Source organism: Tyto alba, unplaced genomic scaffold (genome assembly GCF_018691265.1).
Source record: "Tyto alba isolate M040663 unplaced genomic scaffold, T.alba_DEE_v4.0 Super-Scaffold_11, whole genome shotgun sequence".
In the NCBI taxonomy this organism is placed as follows: Eukaryota; Metazoa; Chordata; class Aves; order Strigiformes; family Tytonidae; genus Tyto; species Tyto alba.
In genome coordinates, this window is record NW_024881273.1 from 1,114,875 (window position 1) to 1,133,074 (window position 18,200).

Below are 18,200 nucleotides of genomic sequence, written 5' to 3' on the forward strand. Positions count from 1 at the left end.
AGACTCAACTTCCAAAGCAAGTTTGGGCAGATCTAACGTAGTCAGGGCAGGGCAAGGCAAAACTGAAATCACTCCGTCTTACTGAAAAATAATTCCTAAGCAAGCTTGAATAACTTCCATGCTAATTCACCCCAGATGAAGTACCTCTTTCTTCATTAATATTTATAGTAATAACTAACAAGCCTTATTTCTTCATATAAGCTAACAGCCTGTCTCCCTTAGTTGAACTAAAAAAGTCCATTTTCCAGTAGGATAGTTCACCATGACCTAGAACTTACCTGCTGAACTCTCACATTACAACACCCGCCACCTCAAAACATGCATACAACATGCGAAATGCGTTTCAATTCGCTACAGCTCAACTATCTAATCAATATTAATAAGAAACTCATACCTCAAGTTTCTGTCTGCCCAGTGGCTGCTCTGCAGCTAGCCTTGAACATCCTGTCTATCCAGCAAGAATTCACGTGCAAGGAGCACCTTGTTTCTCATGCCCCTTAACAGAATTTATCAGTCATGCACAGCATCAGCTGGCTACTAGATTATCTATTACAGTATTACTCTGTCGCATAAAACCAACAAAAGCATATAACCATGCTAAAATCTACTCCAGTTGCTTGTGATGCTAGAAAGAGGAGTTCCCCTTACAGAAGGAGTCATAAACTTTTGGTCAGAAGTGCAGAACTCGAAACTGCTCAAGCTGACAAAAACAACCTGCTCCTGGACCCTTCTCTCTTGAGCAGCTCCCTTACTCATCGTGAAACATCCCATCCATGGTCCACCATGAAGGGTAACTGCTGTAAGGACAAAGTATATTCTCCAGGACCTGACAAACCTCACACCAAAACCCTTGTGGGGAGTACCTTAAATATTTTGGAACCCTCCACGGCAGCGGCAGTTTAGAAGTCTGTTTCCTAAAACCACCATCCCGCTGCTTTTACAGAAGCGCGCTATTTCAGGTTTCATGTCCTGTCCGTGCCATTCCCCTCTCCATCATCTTCAAACTGCAGCTTCTACTTGCGAGTCGATCGTCCACAAAAATAGCATTCTACCTATCAGTAAGTGTAGTGTCACATGCTCGGTTTGAGAGCTTAATCGTCACGGCTCTCCTTCCTTCAGAGCACAGTATCATGACTTTGCAAGAAAACAATAAATACTCACTTTGGTCACGTTCTTCAGCATTAGGGGTCTGCTAGTAGCAAAAAAGGGAAGTCGCGACACGCGTCGAGCTGCAAGTTTTAAACCTGCATAACACAAAAGCCATGCAGGAGAGACGCCGGCGACGCGCACGCCGAGCGCTCGGGCAGCGATGCATTGCCCAGTGCCGCGGCGGCCGAGAGCGGAGAGGGCCCCGGCCGCCCAGCGCTTCGATTTTTCCAACACCTCCGCAAACCTCCAGAACCACCGGTTCCCAGCACTGACACGGCCGGTGGGACTGGCTCCGGCCGGAGGCGGCTGGCGGAGAAGAAAGGCACAGATGAACGCGCTCGGGGAAATGTTACGGCCAACTTCGCTCCGTGCCCGCCGCCGCCTTCCCCACGGTGCCAGCCTTCCCCCCCCCCCCCCCGCAGACCCCGCGCACGGCTCCGGACAAACCTCGCTCCCCGGACCAAGCAATACAGCCTCCCGACCCAGGGCTCGGTCCCCCGCCGCGCCGCCCGCCTTCCCGCTCGCCTCCCTGAAACACCGAAGGGTTTGGTCAGGCCCCGGGCCGGCGGGGGGGGCTGCGGGGCGGCCTGGCCTGGCCTGGCCTTCCTCCCGCTCCCCGGCCCTCCTCCTCCTCCTCCTCCTCGGAGCAGCGGGAAGGGGGGGGGGGGGGGGGGCGGCAGCCAAAGCGGTGCCGCGGGGGGGGTGGGTACGAGCGCGCCCCTTACCCGGCCAGCGCCCCGGCCCCGCCGCCGCCGCCCGGCTCCCGCTGCGGCCCCGAGCCAGGCGCGGCGCGGCGCGGCACTGCGCAGGCGGCGGGCGGCGGCCGCGCTCCTGGGACATGTAGTCCCTCAGCCGGGGCCCTCGGCGGAGCCCCCCCCGGGCCGGGCCCTCGGCGGAGCCCCCCGGGCCGGGCCCTCGACGGAGCCCCCCGGCCCGGGCCCTCGAGCGAGCCCCCCGGCCCGGGCCCTCGGCGGAGCCCCCCCCGGCCCGGGCCCTCGACGGAGCCCCCCGGCCCGGGCCCTCGAGCGAGCCCCCCGGCCCGGGCCCTCGGCGGAGCCCCCCCCGGCCCGGGCCCTCGGCGGAGCCCCCCCCGGCCCGGGCCCTAGAGTGAGCCCCCCGGCCCGGGCCCTCGGCGGAGCCCCCCGGCCCGGGCCCTCGGCGGAGCCCCCCGGCCCGGGCCCTCGAGCGAGCCCCGAGCCAGGCGCGGGGGGAGCCCCGCCACCGGCCCCCGCCCGCCCATGGCTCCCCCTCAGGCGATGGAGCCCCCCCAAAACCCAGCACTCAGCTCCAATCCTCCTCATTCCATTCCCGCCCCCCCCCCCCCCCCCCCCATTTTATTTTTAAATAGCACCTTTCTTCATTTAGCCCGTGCCCGTTCTGCCTGGTTTTCACCCCATCTATTTTCAGAGGAAGGCCAGCGGCGCGCAGAGGGTCTCTGCGGTGGGCTTGGCGCCGTTGTGTCCAGGGGAGGGGGGGGGGATTGGGCTTCACACCAGCTCTTCGTGCCGTGGTGCGATCAAAACCCTCTTGCAGGAGCGATTTAGGTTGGCGGCACTTCTCTACAGACATCTCTAGACGGCGCGTTTCATCTCCAGGCGCTTTACCAACAGGTAAGAGACCCGTAAGCGTCGGCCACCACAGCGGTTCACAAAGCAAAAGCTGCCAACTCACGGGTATGCCCAGTGTGAACACGCTGCTCCACACCACAGCAGTCCTGCCTGGATAATAGCAATTGCTTCATCATAAATAGCAACATACATAACTTCAGCCTAAAACGTGGTTAACGCAATACAGACACAGCATGATTCTCACTTTGGCCCTCTTTTTGAGATTCTCAGAAAACAGACGGCTCTCACTGACAGATGACAGGGCCTGGTACAACTGAACAAGCAAAGAAGAGGCTCAGACTGACAGAGGAACATGGTACAGTCACACTGAGACTGACCTGCAGGGACGAGGATAGAGACCAAAACCACAACGCTCAACACACAGGATTGCTCCTCATAACACACTTAAGTCACTGGCGTAACCAGCAGAAATACTCAGGAAGACTGAATAGTAGAATGTAATTTATTGCGTGAAAGTAATTTGTCCCAACAGAGGGTTTAAGAAGCCTGTTCTCCAAGGGGAGAGAAAAGAGCTGGAGACAGAGAGGAACCATTTGCAGTCTAGGAGGGTCCTGCACAGCCCGCGGAGGGGGACGCCCAGTCGCAGTGCACAATGTCAGCGACCGGCCGTGGCTCCGAAGGGCACCCAGCGCTGCGAGGCCTCCAGCTGGGGAGTGCCCGGGCACCCCGCCGAGACGGGCGCCGTATCGGGGCTGGACGGCGATGCCCCTGGGAAAGGGCCCCCTCCCGAGCCACCACAGCGGCCTGCTTTTTATGCCCAGGTGGTGTGCAGAGCTCTGCCCAACAGGCAACTCAAAACACGAGCCAAACGTTCACACTTTGTATCTCTCTCCAAAACGCTGCCTGTGTGCCTTTTTCTTAACTGACACAGTTACTGCCCTGAATTCTCTTCTCTGATAAAAGAGAATGTCTTATGTAATTGAACTTTTAATATCCAAATAACATTTTAGAAACAACTACGGCAAACTGAAATATGACAAAAAAAAAAATGTTCATCAAGCCTAAACACAGGAGGCACCAGCAAACTGTCACGCCCGGTGCCACGCAGCCAGCGTCACGCTGTATTCCCGATCGTGACACAGAATACTGGCTGTATTTACCACATCGCTCCCCCTGAGAACGGAGGAAAACGAGCCAAGGGCCTACAAGTACAAAACTGCCTCCCCTTGTCTACACAAGGTTTCCTAAGAAGAAATAAAACACATTCTTTACAGTTCTCAGGACACATAGCTATACTAGGAGATAATTCTACTTCAAGGACTAAGATCAATAATTTGCATCAGACATTTTAGGATTTTTAAGAGGAGAAAGTCAAGTCAATGTGAATGCAATGCAAATATAGCTCAATTAAAAAATAAGAACCACAAACGTATAAAGGACACAAGATATACTTCAAAATAGAAAGAAGAGTATCGTGATCAAAATGGCATTTCCAGATTATGTGTTGAGCAACAACAAAGTCTTCTGACAATGTCTCACTTCATAATCACAAGAAGCCCAGGCAGCTAGGCCAGGCCCCACTGGCAGGAAGTCCTTTACACTGGCAGAATGCTGCCTGAACACAGCGGTGTTTCTCTCTGTTTGTAACCACCTTTTTTTATACCACAACTACTTGAAATTATTTTTGTTAGAGTTCAGATCTGTTGTCATCCAAAGGTGAATGAACAACTTCTAATTTCTCATCTTATGCCACTCCCCCCCAATCGCTCAAAACTTTATTTTTTTCAACTGGGAGTTTTCTAATACTTTCTTTAAAGCGTGCTTTTAAATGTAAGCAGGTAGGTAGGTCACGTATGCATGCGCGATCCACCGGCGCATAAGCCAAGGGATGGCAGGGACGCAGCCAGGCCTGTTCCCCACATACCGCAGGGGTGACCCAGGTGGATCCACACTCTCGAGGTGCCTTCCCCCTCCCGTGGAGTTCCCCACCCCAAAAAGCCAAGGGCCTGATGTCACACGGTGTGGCGAGCGAGGACGTGTCCTGACACCCTGGTGCAGAGGGCGGTGAGCACCCTCCCCGAGACCTCGGGGCAGCACAACAGACCCAACCTTTCCTCAGGGCTGCCCGCCCGCGTTGTCACCTCGTCCCCCGCAGCCGTGGCATCAGGGGCGGGGGGGGGCCGGTCGTACCGGGTGTGGGCCCGCGGGCTCGGGGGGGCCGCGCTGGGCCAGGCCCTGCTTGGCTGGAGGGGGCTGTGCCCGCCCGGTGCCAGGGCGGCCGCGGGGCCCGGCTCTCACCGCCCCCCCCCCCTCGCGCGGTCCCGGCGATGGCGGCGTCGCGGGAGCGCAGCCCCCCCGCAATGGCGGGCGGCGGCCGCCCGCCCTCGGTAACTATGGAAACTTCCAGAACGTGTTCGTCCCGTTTCCCTCCCCCCCCCCCCCCCCCCCCCGCCCCTTCCCGTCCGCTGCCCCAGCCTCGCCATGGCGGCCGCCCGCAGCCAATGAGCGCCCTCCGCTTGGCTCACGCTTCTCTGGTGATAGGCCCGCGCCGCCGGCGGGGTGAACCAATGGGGCGGCGGGAGGGGGGGCGCGCCAGACATGTCAGAGGGACCGCCGGGTTCCCGCCAATCAAGGGAGGCCAGCTTAGTAGCGGCCAGCCAATGGAGAGGCTCCAGCGAGAGCGCCGCAGCCAATGGCGAGCCTCCACGAAGGAGTAACGGAAGGTATATAAGGGCGGGCGGCGCGGCCTGGGCCCGCAGCAGCAGTTCGGGGCGCGGCGGGGCGAGAGGCGACGGTGAGGGCAGCGGCGGCGGGGCCGGGAGGGAGGGGGGGGGGGGGGGGGGGGCGGCGGCGCGGGCCGAGCCGAGCGCGGGGGGGGGGGGGGGGGGCGGCGGCGGCGGCACTGCCGGCCCCTCGCGTGGCGCCTCCATTTTGTGACCGGCGGTTTCTCGGCAGGCTGACGCGGGCGAGCGGTCGGGATGAGGAACCTCCTGTTGGCGCTGCTGCTGCTGGGCGCCGCGCGGGCGGAGGAGGAGGAGAAGAAGGAGGACGTGGGCACGGTGGTGGGCATCGATCTCGGGACCACCTACTCATGGTATGTGGGGACGGCGTGGGGAGCGAAGCGGCTGAGTCTCGGGGGGGGGGGGGGGGTGGGGGTGGGGATGGCTGGGCCTGTGGGCCCATGCGCGATGCTGGGCCTCGGGTGGGGGCAGTGGGCTGTGGGGCCCGGGGAGGGGAAGAGGGGAAGGGGTGCAGGCCCCAGCGCCGCCTGACTGCTCCGTTACCCTCCCCCCCTCCCCCAGTGTGGGCGTCTTCAAGAATGGCCGCGTGGAAATCATCGCCAACGACCAGGGGAACCGCATCACGCCGTCCTACGTGGCGTTCACGCCCGAGGGGGAGCGCTTGATCGGGGACGCTGCCAAGAACCAGCTCACATCCAACCCCGAGAACACGGTGTTTGATGCCAAGCGGCTCATCGGCCGCACCTGGAACGACCCTTCGGTGCAGCAGGACATCAAGTACCTGCCGTTCAAGGTGGGCCCCAGGGCAGAGGGGGGGTGCCTAGGTGTCTGCTCAGAAGAGGCTGCTGAATCCTGATGCTCTTCAGCAGCTCTGCAGGTCCTCTGGAGAGGCTTTGGGTGCAGTGAAGTGGCTGTGGTGCATAGACAGCAGTTCCTTGTGCTAGCATTCAAGTTATATTTGTTATAGAGGCTTAATCTTCAGAAAGAAACACTCAAATGGGAATAATTCTATGAGTTGTTGAGTAGAACAGTATTATACATTGTTCTCTGCAGGTTGTTGAAAAGAAAGCCAAGCCCCATATCCAAGTCGATGTTGGAGGTGGACAGACAAAAACATTTGCTCCTGAAGAAATTTCTGCCATGGTCCTGACAAAGATGAAGGAAACTGCAGAGGCATACTTGGGAAAGAAAGTAAGTTTGTGAATCTTACCAATAAGAATCTAGAACAGCAGCTCTATGAAACTCAAGGTGGGTGGGCTCAATCTGTGGACTCACCTTGCAATCCTAAGCTCTGGTCAGTGCTGCTGGCCCCTCAGGCAGCCCAGTGCAGTGGGCTCAGCTGATGGTGGGTTTTCGCCTCTCTTGAAAGAACACTGGGCTACTTGTTATCAGCACCTCTGTGGCTATTTACAAGCTATGTGCTTTTCTTTCACTTCTAACAAAATGGTGTCTTCTTACTCCTTACGCAGGTTACCCATGCTGTTGTGACTGTGCCAGCCTACTTCAATGATGCCCAGCGCCAGGCTACAAAAGATGCTGGTACCATTGCTGGGTTGAATGTGATGAGAATTATTAATGAGCCGTAAGTAGCCTCACCTGTCCTGCCTGCTGGGGGCTGGGGGGTGGTGGTCCCAGTGCTCTGATTGGGCTGTCCCCTCTACAGAACGGCTGCTGCCATTGCTTATGGACTGGACAAGAGAGAGGGTGAGAAGAACATCCTCGTGTTTGACTTGGGTGGTGGAACTTTTGATGTCTCCCTCCTCACAATTGACAATGGAGTCTTTGAAGTCGTGGCTACTAATGGTGACACTCACCTGGGTGGAGAAGACTTTGACCAACGTGTTATGGAACACTTCATCAAACTCTACAAGAAGAAAACTGGAAAAGATGTCAGGAAGGATAACAGAGCTGTGCAGAAGTTAAGACGGGAAGTGGAGAAAGCAAAGCGAGCCTTGTCATCTCAGCACCAGGCTAGAATTGAAATAGAATCTTTCTTTGAAGGAGAGGACTTCTCAGAGACCCTTACTCGAGCCAAGTTTGAGGAGCTGAACATGGTAAGTTTAGAAAGGTAAAGTTACATTGCCTGCAGTCTAGATTGGAGACTGGTGAACGTGCAGTATTTTGTGCTGTGACACACTGCACTTCAGGGTATAAATATCTTCCTGCTTGCACTTAGAAGCAGGCAGCTGCTCCTTGCCAGGGTAGCTGGGGCTGCGTGTATGTTGACGACAGCTGAGGGCTCCTGAAGGCTGGCCATAAGCCTGTTAAGGTTTCCCCTCTATAGTGGTTGCCCTTTGTACCCCAAGGCTGTGTAATTCAAAGGCTGGGCACGTTAGAATACAGTCTTACAGTCTGGGCTGCTTTTGTCTTCCTAGGACCTGTTCCGTTCCACCATGAAGCCTGTTCAGAAAGTTCTGGAAGATTCTGACCTAAAGAAGTCTGACATTGATGAGATTGTTCTTGTTGGCGGCTCTACTCGCATCCCCAAGATACAGCAGCTAGTTAAGGAGTTCTTCAATGGGAAGGAGCCTTCTCGTGGCATTAATCCAGATGAGGCTGTAGCCTATGGTGCGGCTGTCCAGGCTGGCGTTCTCTCTGGGGACCAAGATACAGGTATTGACACCTTCACTGTCCCTTCAAGAGTGACCCTGAATAGTGGATATTAGTTATTGATAAATGTAGTAGAACTTACTTTCCAGTCCTTAGGAGGTTTTGTGCCTCAGACCTCAGGATCCTGTTTGCAGTGATGGGATGTTGAGTTTCTTTTGGGTTTAACCTCATGTTGCTCTTACCCTTGATCTGTTACAGGTGACTTGGTGTTGCTTGATGTCTGTCCTCTGACACTTGGCATTGAGACTGTTGGAGGTGTAATGACTAAACTGATCCCAAGAAACACTGTTGTTCCCACAAAGAAGTCTCAGATCTTCTCCACGGCTTCTGACAATCAGCCAACTGTGACAATCAAGGTCTATGAAGGTAAGTGTCACCCATGAGTGGACCAGGTTGACAGCTGGGATCTGTCTGTAGGACCCCAATACTTGCTACTGTCTTGCCACAAAGGCTGCAGCATTTGGAGATGGTTATGGATGGTTCTGTGGAGAAGAATTTGGTGGTGGTGGTGCCAGCTTTCTAAAACTGCTCTGATCAGCTTTCCTGACCTGCATCAAAAGCTGTTATTAGAATCTTTCAAATGTCACTTTTTTTTCCATGGTTCTACTCTGAAGAGCTCTTCAGAGTGAGGGGTGCTACTGCAGGAGGGTGGAATGGAAACTGTACTTCTTAAGTGTAGCTTGTGTTTTCACAAAGTACAAGCCACAGCTATGAAAGAAACCGTATCTAATTGTGTCTTCTAGGTGAGCGTCCCCTCACCAAGGATAATCATCTCCTGGGAACGTTTGATCTCACGGGAATCCCTCCTGCCCCTCGCGGTGTCCCCCAGATTGAGGTTACCTTTGAAATAGATGTGAACGGAATCCTCCGTGTCACAGCTGAAGACAAGGGCACTGGGAACAAGAACAAGATCACGATCACAAATGATCAGAATCGGCTGACGCCAGAAGAGATTGAGAGGATGGTTAATGATGCTGAAAAGTTTGCAGAGGAAGACAAGAAGCTTAAAGAACGCATTGATGCCCGGAATGAGCTGGAAAGCTACGCCTATTCTCTGAAGAATCAGATTGGGGACAAGGAGAAGCTGGGCGGTAAGCTGTCATCTGAAGACAAAGAAACGATAGAGAAAGCAGTAGAGGAAAAAATCGAGTGGCTTGAAAGCCATCAAGATGCAGACATTGAAGACTTCAAAGCGAAAAAGAAGGAGCTAGAGGAAGTTGTTCAGCCAATTGTTAGCAAGCTCTATGGGAGCGCAGGCCCTCCCCCGGGTGAAGAGGAAGCAGCAGAGAAGGATGAGTTGTAGATATGGGCGTCTCTGAATGTTGTGTGTGTATATATTGGACTCAGGAACACTTGTTTAAAATATTGAACTCTTAATTTGGAATGTAACTTTGAATCTTCACTCGTGAGTGGAGCTGGAACCGCTAGCCCAACGTGGCTGTATACTGCTTTTCGTTAGCAGTTGCTTGATGTCTGGGGAGGGATGGGTAGCAGGGGGGGAGTGTAAATGCAAAAAGGGGTTTAGAAGTCTCAGCAGTGGAAGCATTCTATTTAACAGCTCGGTCATGCGAATTTGGTGTAGAACTTTTCTACCTGAAGTGACCACAATAAATTTGTTATTTACACTGGATCTGGTTCTAGGTGCTGTTTTCCCTTACCCAGTTGAGCAGTTGGTTCTAACCGGGGTGTGGATTATGCCCCAGGGAGGGGCTGGGCCCTGGGGTCACAGTGCCATCTCCAGTTTGCACTTTGGAGGGACCTTCACCTTGGCACTGCAGGAAGGTGGCTCTGCCCTCTGCCCTGTGTCTGTTCTGGGGGTGGGGAAGTTTGGCCTCTACTGCCCTTGGTTTGGGGGAACCCTGGGGGTGTAATTAACCCTCAACAGATCCCTGTAAGGAAGGGGGGTGCTCATCAACTGGAGCACCAGTAGAGCTGCTTGAGGATGCAAACTTAAAGGCAAAGCCTGCGTGGAAGAGGAAACTAGCTTAACTACGTCACACTATTAAAACTGGTTTTAGGAGCTTTTAGTCTCACATGAAAACAGACCAGTTTCCTGCAAACCAGTCTACGCCCACTACAACACTTCCTTTAAAAAGAAAAAGCCTAATGGGAACTCAGTCTTTTTATTTAACTGTGGTCCTTATTGAATCCATGGGATTAATTCAATTCCCTCTCTGAGTACAGAAGGAGATTTTGTATCCAATACCTCCTTAAAACCACTCTGCATTTCACCTTTTCCCTGCTGTGGGCAACAATTTTTTTTTTAGTTTTCCCTCCTTTTCAAAGTAGTGAAAGCTAAAATTCAAATTCTCCCCTCAAGAAGCTGTTGCCCGGCTGTGGCTGTGCAGCTGGGTGTTTCGCTCTCCCAGCACAAACCCCTCCTGGTTCCCCTGTTCCAGTGGGCACTGCCAGTGCGCCCCAGGGGTGCCTGAGCACAGCGCTGCCCTGGGAGGGTGAGGATTTGTTTATTGGGAAGAAGAAGGAATGTGGCAGCTCTACAAAAACTAGCAAAGGCCGGTGCTGCGCAGGGCAGCGGCTCTGCTATTCGATGAGGCTGACAACGCAGTCCCTGTAGATTTCCCCCTCGGTGTCCATCCCCCCGAATATTAACAGTAGATGCACCGTTGTGTCCTCGGCACACCCCTCCTCTTCCTCCTGGCTCTTCGGGAGGGGGTCAGCTCTGTCACCTGCTGACACAGCCGACTCCGTCCCAGCTCCCGCGGCTCCGCTCGTGCCAGTCTGCCAGGGAACGACGCACATGGCGTGGTCCAGCCTCGCCGCAGGCAGAGGGGAAGCAAACTGCACCAGCGTCCACTGCTGCTTCCCTGCAGTGCAAAAGACACGCGTTCATCTCTTCCAGTGCAGCCCCACAGGCTTTAAACGCACGCTGGGAGAGGGACATCGTCAACTAGACCCGTTTTCAACATCACAGAGCGTTCAGTTCTGTGCTGGTGTGAGCCCAGTGCAGCGACGCTGCCCGCCCCGGGGCTGGAGCCCAGGAACTGAGCGGGTGACGCGCTGCCCAGCTGAGCAGCATTTACCGTTACACAGCTGAGAGAGGCCTCCCTACCTGTGTCATACTTGTACGTGGTATCCAGTGCCCCCTCGGGCCCTATGCCACCAAAAATGTACAAGTGGTCTTTAAACACAGCGGATGAGTGGGATGCCCGTCCTCCCGGGATGTCACCGGTGGCTGGTATCTTAACCCATCTCAGGTCGTCTGTTGGAGAAAAAGAACACGTCTGTGCTTATGCATCATAAAAACCCCACAAGTTTTGTTGCTTTAAATAAACATGGTAATATTTTAAGCACTTAAGAACCGATCTTTTAGAAAAAGGGTTCCCCAAAGTCAAAACACATCACACAGCAGCCATTGCTCTGCAGTACCTATATCCATACTTACTTATATCAATGCAGAACAGATCATTGTAAAAAATATCACCAGCTAAACCTCCATGGATGAAGAGTTTGGTCCCAACGGCAACCACGACGTGTCCGTGCCGAGGAGAAGGAGGATCACCGTGAGTATCTGGCTGGGACCAGGTCAAGGTGGCTAAAAATGGGAATACATACACGTGCATTAGAAAGAAGACTCTGGAAGCTCTACAAACGGGTGACCCCAGAGCCCTGCCAAGGCTTCCGAAGGATGTGCTTCCAGCAAGGTCAGAGGAGCGTTAATGCCCTGTCACAAAGCGCAGGCAAGCCCTCGACGGAGCTGTGTGCTGTTTGGGTCACCCAGTAGCAGGACAAGTTAATTCAAACTGGAAAGCAAACCCTTTCTGGTGCACACAGGGCCTTAACAATGAACGGGACAGCTCCGACAGTAGCACGGGCAGCACAGGACGATGCCACCACAGAAAGGACTCAGCTGTTGGGCAAATGTGACAAACCACTCCCATCTCCCACGGCGTTCCTCATCCCAGAGCTTTACAGTGCCATTTTGGCCCAAGCTCCCAGTGACTACATAAAGAGAAGTATACGCCAACAGCAAGGAACATCTACCCAGCTGGCCGTTTAAACTCGTAGCCGAAGCACGGGCCCTACATTTCCACAACTTTCTTTGAGTCTGAAACGCAGAGCTCCTGTTCAACAGTGGATGGGTTCCACCGTTTGGGACGACAACCCTTTACGCGTCCAGAGGTACCTGTGTCGAACACGTGAAGCTGCTGGTCTCTGACTGGTTCTGCTCCTTTATCTCCCCCTCCAAACACATACAGACAGTCTCCTATAGCTGCTGAGGAGGTGTGAAACGTCCTAGGTAGTGGCTGCACACCACGCACTTCAGGACTCTCCCAGGTTCCTATTTCTAAATAGGATACGTGATTACCAATGTAATCAGCACGGTAGCAGGAAACCCTCCGCTCCCCCTCCCCGGTATCGGCCACCACGAAGGAGCCAGCAGCGGCTTTGCGGCCGTTTGGTCCCGCACACCCAGGGCTCCCACAGCTCTGGCCCTCGGAGCCGGCCCCAGGTCCCGCTCACGGCGGGGCGAGGGCAGAGGCTCGACGTGGGGAGGGAGCCCCGGGTGGGCGAGCCGCCCTGCCCGTGCGGGGCACGGGCCCCGGTGCAGCCGGTGCTCGGGCACTCACCCAGGTCCAGCACCTGGACGCAGCTCCGGTTGCCGGCCGGGTGGGCGCCGCCGAACACCCAGAGGCGCGGCGGGGCGGCGGCGGGCAGGAACGTGGCGTGTTCGTAGCGCGGCCGCAGCCCGCTCCAGCCAGCCGCAGCCCAGCGGTGTGCGCCTGCGAGCGGGGGGAGCGCGGTCAGCACTGGCCCCGGGCCCCCCTCACCTATCTCCCCCGGCCCTCACCCAGCCCCGCCGGGTCTCCCCAGCCCTCCCCCAGCTCCCTCGGTCCCCTCTGGGCCCCCCCATCCCTCCCCCAGCTCCACCGGTCCCCCCCGGCCCTCACCCAGTTCCCCTGGGCCCTCCTAGGCCCTCACCCGGCCCCCTCAGGTTCCCCTTCCCCAGAGCCCCCCAGTTCCCCCTGGCCCTCACCCAGCTCCCCCGGACCCCTGGGCCACCCTGGCCCCCACCCAGGTCCTCCCCCCACCCCTCAACCAACCCCCTCGGGTCCCCCCAGCTCTCACACAGCTCCCCTGGTCCCCTCTGGGCCCCCCTCCCTGTCCCCCCCGAGCCTGCCCGGTCCTACCCCCGGCCCTTCCCCAGCTCCCCCGGTCCCTCCCGGCCCTCACACGGTTCCCCCGGGCCCCTGGGCCCCCCCCCAACCGGGGACCCCCGGCCCTCACCCAGGTGTCCCCCCCCGCCCCCAGCCCCCCCCAGCCCTCACCCAGCTCCACGAAATGCGCGTCCGCGAAGGCGCCGGCGGGGTCCGCGCCGCCCAGCAGCAGGAGGCGGCCGGCCCCGCCGCCCGGCACGAAGAGGCAGCCGTGGCCCACCCGGCCGCGGGGCCGGTCACCGCGCGGCGACAGCCGGTACCTGCGGGGAGCGAGGGGCCGCGCTCAGCCGGGCCGGGACCCGCCCCCGCCCCCCCCGCCGCCTCCCGGGACACCCCCTCCGCCCCGCTCACCACCGGGCCGGGCGCGGGCGCTGCCCCGGCGGCAGCAGCGGGAGCGGCGGCGGCTCCCGCGGGCCCATGGCGGGAGCGCGCGGCGGGCGGGGGCGCGCGGCGGGCGGAAGCAGCAGCCACCGCCCCCCGGAAGCGCCGCGCCCCCGCTTCCGGCCCGCAGCCGCCGTCCCAAGATGGCGCCGCTGGACCTGGACAAGTACGTGGAGATCGCGCGGCTCTGCAAGTACCTGCCCGAGAACGACCTGAAGGTGCGGGCGCGGCGGGGCCGGGGCGGGGCGGGGGCGGCGGGGCCGGGCTCACCCGCTCCTCTCCCCGCAGCGCCTCTGCGACTACGTCTGCGACCTGCTGCTGGAGGAGTCCAACGTGCAGCCCGTCTCCACGCCCGTCACCGTCTGCGGGGACATCCACGGGCAGGTAACGGGCGGGGGGCGGCCCGCCCGCGGGGCCCCGGGGCCCGCCGCCCGCCCTCACGCCGCCGCCGCCTCTCCCCGCAGTTCTACGACCTGTGCGAGCTGTTCCGGACGGGCGGGCAGGTCCCGGACACCAACTACATCTTCATGGTAGGTGCGCGCCGGGCCGCATCCCGCATCCCCATCCCGCATCCCGATCCCGCATCCCCATCCCGCATCCCCATCCCGCATCCCGATCCCGCATCCCGATCCCGCATCCCGATCCCGCATCCCGATCCCGCATCCCCATCCCGCATCCCCATCCCGCATCCCGATCCCGCATCCCGATCCCGCATCCCGATCCCGCATCCCCATCCCGCATCCCCATCCCGCATCCCCATCCCGCATCCCCATCCCGCATCCCCATCCCGCATCCCCATCCCGCATCCCCATCCCCATCCCCATCCCGCATCCCGGCGGCGCGGTGCGGTGCGGTGCAGGCTGCGCGGCGGGGCCGGCCCGGTGCTGCCGCGGCCCCGGGGGGCTCTGCCCGCCCGCCTCGGCGCAGACCCCGGCGCCCGGCCCGCGGCGGACGCGGCGCTCGCTCTGCATTTACCCGCTTTGACTCTTTCTCCATTTACCAATATCTTTTTGACTTGCAGGGGGACTTTGTAGATAGAGGTTACTATAGTCTTGAGACTTTCACTTACCTCCTTGCACTAAAAGCTAAGTGGCCCGATCGTATCACACTGTTACGAGGCAATCATGAAAGCAGGCAGATAACACAAGTGTATGGATTTTACGGTAAGTCTTGGTCCAGACGGTTTCTGAACGGGGGTTAGTGTGTCATAAACAGCATCTTTCCCCGGGGGAAACCTCTTACAGACTGCGGCGCTGCGCGGGGCTCCCCGGGGGCCGGGCGGGAGGGGGGCTGGGGACCACTCGCGCGTTACCGTTCGTTAGCGTGGTCGTCGCGTTGGTCAAGTAGAACGTGTTTTAGTCCAGATCTCGCCGCTCCTTTCCTCCAGCGAGCGGGTTTTCTCTTTGTTTTTTTGGTGCCTCGTTCAGTTTTAGAGACGGAGCGTGTTTTTTGACGCGGAGCGCGCTTCGGTGTCTTGTCACGAAAGGTCCCACGCGAAGTCGCGCTGTCGCTGTAATTCCCCTTGAGTTTTGGTGTCACTGAAAATCCGCGTCACGCGCGGAGTTTGCGGCGGAAGCCACTCACGGTCAACAGCGAGCGCGCGGGGAAATGCCACTGGCAAGAAATAAGCGGCAGAACAACCGTTTGCAAAACTGAGGGAATGAAATTTTTGGGAACTTCTTTATTGTTGGGTGAGGCTTTGATAAAACCTGAGGAAATCCTGGAAAGCATCTGACACCCGCCCCAGAGAGCGATGCCTGTAACATACTTTTTTTTTGGATAATGTGTCAATAAGAGCAAGTACGAGTGCTCACGGGTTGCTTGAGAGACGCCTGCCCTCAGGTTTATTGCTGCGTTGGTGCAGCTTTAAACGAAGCGACCGTAGGTGCCGTTGGTGGTAAGAGAATCTTCCACCAGCCCTGGTCGGGCCGTGCGTTCTGCCTCAACTCTCCTGCATCACGTTCGCTGCTGTAAGCGCCGGGCCAGTAGCGAAGCCGTCGCACGAGCCCCCGTTGTGCCGGCACGGCCGGCCCGCGCTCCGGGGAGGGGTTTGTTCCACACCTGACCCCGTTCTGCTCTAAGTGTTTGCGTCTGATCTTACTGTCCGATTGTCTTCTGAGCCATTAAGAAGAAAAAAATTCTGTTTAACAGATGAGTGCCAAACCAAATATGGAAACGCTAATGCTTGGAGATACTGTACCAAAGTCTTTGACATGCTCACAATAGCTGCTGTAAGTGTAAACGCTACATTACAAAAATGCAAGTCTAAACGTGGCTGCTAGGACTGGTGACCTGTAAGGGTCACGCTGGCAGCGTTCTGGGCTGGGTTAAATTACTGAGTATTTCGCACACGTGTTTTTTTTTCCTCCAGTTAATAGACGAGCAGATTCTCTGTGTGCATGGCGGCCTCTCTCCGGACATCAAGACACTCGATCAAATTCGAACCATTGAACGTAATCAAGAAATTCCTCACAAAGGCGCCTTCTGCGACCTCGTTTGGTCTGACCCCGAAGACGTCGATACGTGGGCGATCAGTCCGCGAGGAGCAGGCTGGCTCTTCGGTGCGAAGGTGACGAATGAGGTAACGATGCCGTTGCGTGCGCCATAAAGTAACCGCAGGTGTGAGAGAACTGGAAGCGTCCAGCTCAGTTTGATGGTTACCTCAGCGACACGTGGACTGAGGGCGCCGCGAGACGACGAGCTTTCCTTGTCAGGCCACTGCGAGTAGGTCGCGGCGGTAGAGAAGGTTCGCTCAAGCCAACTTGAAAAAAACGAGCCATTTGAACGTCAGAGCATAAACGCAGCTGCCGGGTGTGAGAGTACTGATCTTGCTTTGGAAAAGTATAACGCAGTGGGACTGACCAGGATCACTAGGGTTTGCGCAGAATATTTTTCTGAGGATTTAGGAGAAAAAAAATGCTGTACCATTTTCTTAACAATCCTTAATTTTTCACAGTCTGGTTTGGGTTGGAAGGGACCTCAAAGCCCCCCCAGTGCCACCCCCTGCCCCGGGCAGGGCCCCCTTCCCCCAGCCCAGGGGGCTCCCAGCCCCGTCCAACCTGGCCTTGAACCCTTCCAGGGAGGGGGCAGCCACAGCTGCTCTGGGCACCCGGGGCCAGCGCCTCACCCCCTCCACAGGGAAGGATTTCTGCCTTAGATCTCACCTAAATCTGCCCTCGGTCAGTTTAAAACCATTCCTCCTCATCCCATCCCCACGCCCCTGACCCAGAGCCTCCCCCACCTTCCCTTCCCCCCCTTTAAGCCCTGGGAGGCCGCTCGAAGGGCTCCCCGGAGCCTTCTCTTCCCCAGGCTGAACCCCCCCAGCTCTCTCAGCCCATTCATTACTTCAGAGGAGTGAGCAGATCCCTGGAGCCGACCCTCGCTCCCCGTCCCGGGTGGGAACGTCCCCGTGGGCCCCACATCCTCGTGGGGGGCACAGACCAGGGCATCGCGCCCCTCGCCTGCATCCCAGAGGCTTTTCTCACTGCTCAGGTCTCAAAACCCGAGTGGTTTCTCAGAGCACTGGGTGGAAGAGCTGCTCGTTAATCCCTTCGTGGCCGGCGCGTGCGGGGGCGTAGCTGGGAGGTGGCTGCTGTGTGGGCAGCACCGGGCAGCTGCTCAAACTCACCTTCCTTTTTCCTTTCACAGTTTGTTCACATCAACAACTTAAAACTCATCTGCAGAGCGCACCAGCTTGTTCACGAGGGCTATAAATTCATGTTTGATGAGAAATTGGTAACGGTATGGTCTGCTCCAAATTACTGCTACCGGTGTGGAAACATTGCGTCAATCATGGTCTTTAAAGATGTAAATACAAGAGAACCAAAGTTATTCCGTGCAGTTCCAGATTCAGAACGTGTAATTCCTCCTCGAACAACCACACCGTATTTCCTCTGAGACCTTTCCCCGCCTGCTGTCTCCCTCTTCCTTGTACTGTCCCTTTACAATATACTTTTTATTGAGCACTTTGCTGCTGAAATGCTGCCTCTTGCCTTTTTTATTTTTAAATTATCTAAATTTATTGTGTATTATTGTGTCTGTAGCAAGTGGTTGTTTTGGTTTTTTTTTTTTTTTTCCCCTCCCTCTCCTAGATTAATTTCAGAGTATTTGTAACATGTCCTTGAAATTTATACTACTGCATGTAGTTCTTGCCTATTTCTGGGTTTAGATGAAACGTTTTCCTTTTAACAATCGTGATCCCCGGGAAGCAGCTCGGTCCCAGTGTGTTATGCAGCTTTTTGTTTGGTAAGTTTTAAGAAATTTCAGCAGCAAAGTCAGTACCCCGTGTGCGCGATGGGACTGTGACTGCCTGGTGTTGTGTACGCGCCCGCGGCGTAGAACCGAGTCCTCCTCCTCCTCCTCACGGCTTGTTTTAAGTGGATGACAATAAAGTGGTCAGAAGGGCTGTTCTCCCCCTCCCCGCCCCCCCCCCCCCCTTTGTTTTGTTTTTCTGAGGATTCCAAGTGAAAAACACACGAACCTGCTACAGCGACTGAATTTGTACATTAAAATAATTGTTCTGATTTTTTTCAGACAGTCTGTATTTTTAATAAAGTCGTACCTTGCGTGAGCCC

At 56.8% G+C, this 18,200-nt stretch overlaps 4 protein-coding genes and 1 long non-coding RNA gene across 13 annotated transcripts in view; 3 read left to right on the forward strand and 2 right to left on the reverse strand.

Annotated features, from left to right (window-relative positions):
* GAPVD1 (GTPase activating protein and VPS9 domains 1) overlaps positions 1–1,923 on the reverse strand; it is a 31,957-nt gene extending 30,034 nt beyond the window's left edge. For 6 of the 8 annotated variants that reach the window (XM_042786692.1, XM_042786691.1, XM_042786689.1 and 3 more), the window contains exon 1: positions 1,597–1,746. The gene's annotated coding sequence lies outside the window, so the exon portion shown is untranslated. Of the gene's footprint in view, positions 1–1,596; positions 1,747–1,874 lie in introns of those variants that run through there. The other 2 variants (XM_042786685.1, XM_042786686.1) reach the window with 2 other exon arrangements.
* A 697-nt stretch (positions 1,924–2,620) lies between these two features.
* LOC122152751 lies at positions 2,621–4,505 on the forward strand. The gene is made up of 2 exons (XR_006164770.1): positions 2,621–2,759; positions 2,980–4,505. It is a non-coding gene; the product is annotated as an uncharacterized LOC122152751 (long non-coding RNA).
* A 919-nt stretch (positions 4,506–5,424) lies between these two features.
* Positions 5,425–9,698, forward strand: HSPA5 (heat shock protein family A (Hsp70) member 5). The gene is made up of 9 exons (XM_042786586.1): positions 5,425–5,511; positions 5,673–5,811; positions 6,020–6,251; positions 6,512–6,649; positions 6,928–7,040; positions 7,122–7,512; positions 7,834–8,071; positions 8,267–8,434; positions 8,812–9,698. The coding sequence occupies exons 2-9, from the start codon at positions 5,696–5,698 to the stop codon at positions 9,369–9,371; spliced, it is 1,956 nt and encodes a 651-aa protein (XP_042642520.1). The 5' UTR covers positions 5,425–5,511; positions 5,673–5,695; the 3' UTR covers positions 9,372–9,698.
* A 477-nt stretch (positions 9,699–10,175) lies between these two features.
* On the reverse strand, positions 10,176–13,673 carry RABEPK (Rab9 effector protein with kelch motifs). 2 transcript variants are annotated; one of them, XM_042786588.1, is made up of 7 exons: positions 13,597–13,673; positions 13,357–13,505; positions 12,658–12,810; positions 12,213–12,374; positions 11,472–11,621; positions 11,139–11,288; positions 10,176–10,893 (listed from the first exon to the last, which is right to left on the reverse strand). In XM_042786588.1, exons 1-7 carry the CDS (start codon positions 13,662–13,664, stop codon positions 10,610–10,612), a joined length of 1,116 nt encoding a protein of 371 aa, XP_042642522.1. In that variant the 5' UTR covers positions 13,665–13,673; the 3' UTR covers positions 10,176–10,609. The 2 variants fall into 2 exon arrangements, with proteins under 2 accessions (XP_042642522.1, XP_042642523.1); XM_042786589.1 differs by lacking the exon at positions 12,213–12,374.
* Positions 13,674–13,736: 63 nt separating this feature from the next.
* Positions 13,737–18,158, forward strand: PPP6C (protein phosphatase 6 catalytic subunit). Its single transcript, XM_042786966.1, has 7 exons — positions 13,737–13,844; positions 13,915–14,010; positions 14,091–14,156; positions 14,648–14,789; positions 15,778–15,857; positions 15,998–16,207; positions 17,275–18,158. The coding sequence occupies exons 1-7, from the start codon at positions 13,770–13,772 to the stop codon at positions 17,521–17,523; spliced, it is 918 nt and encodes a 305-aa protein (XP_042642900.1). The 5' UTR covers positions 13,737–13,769; the 3' UTR covers positions 17,524–18,158.
* The last annotated feature ends 42 nt before the right edge of the window (positions 18,159–18,200 follow it).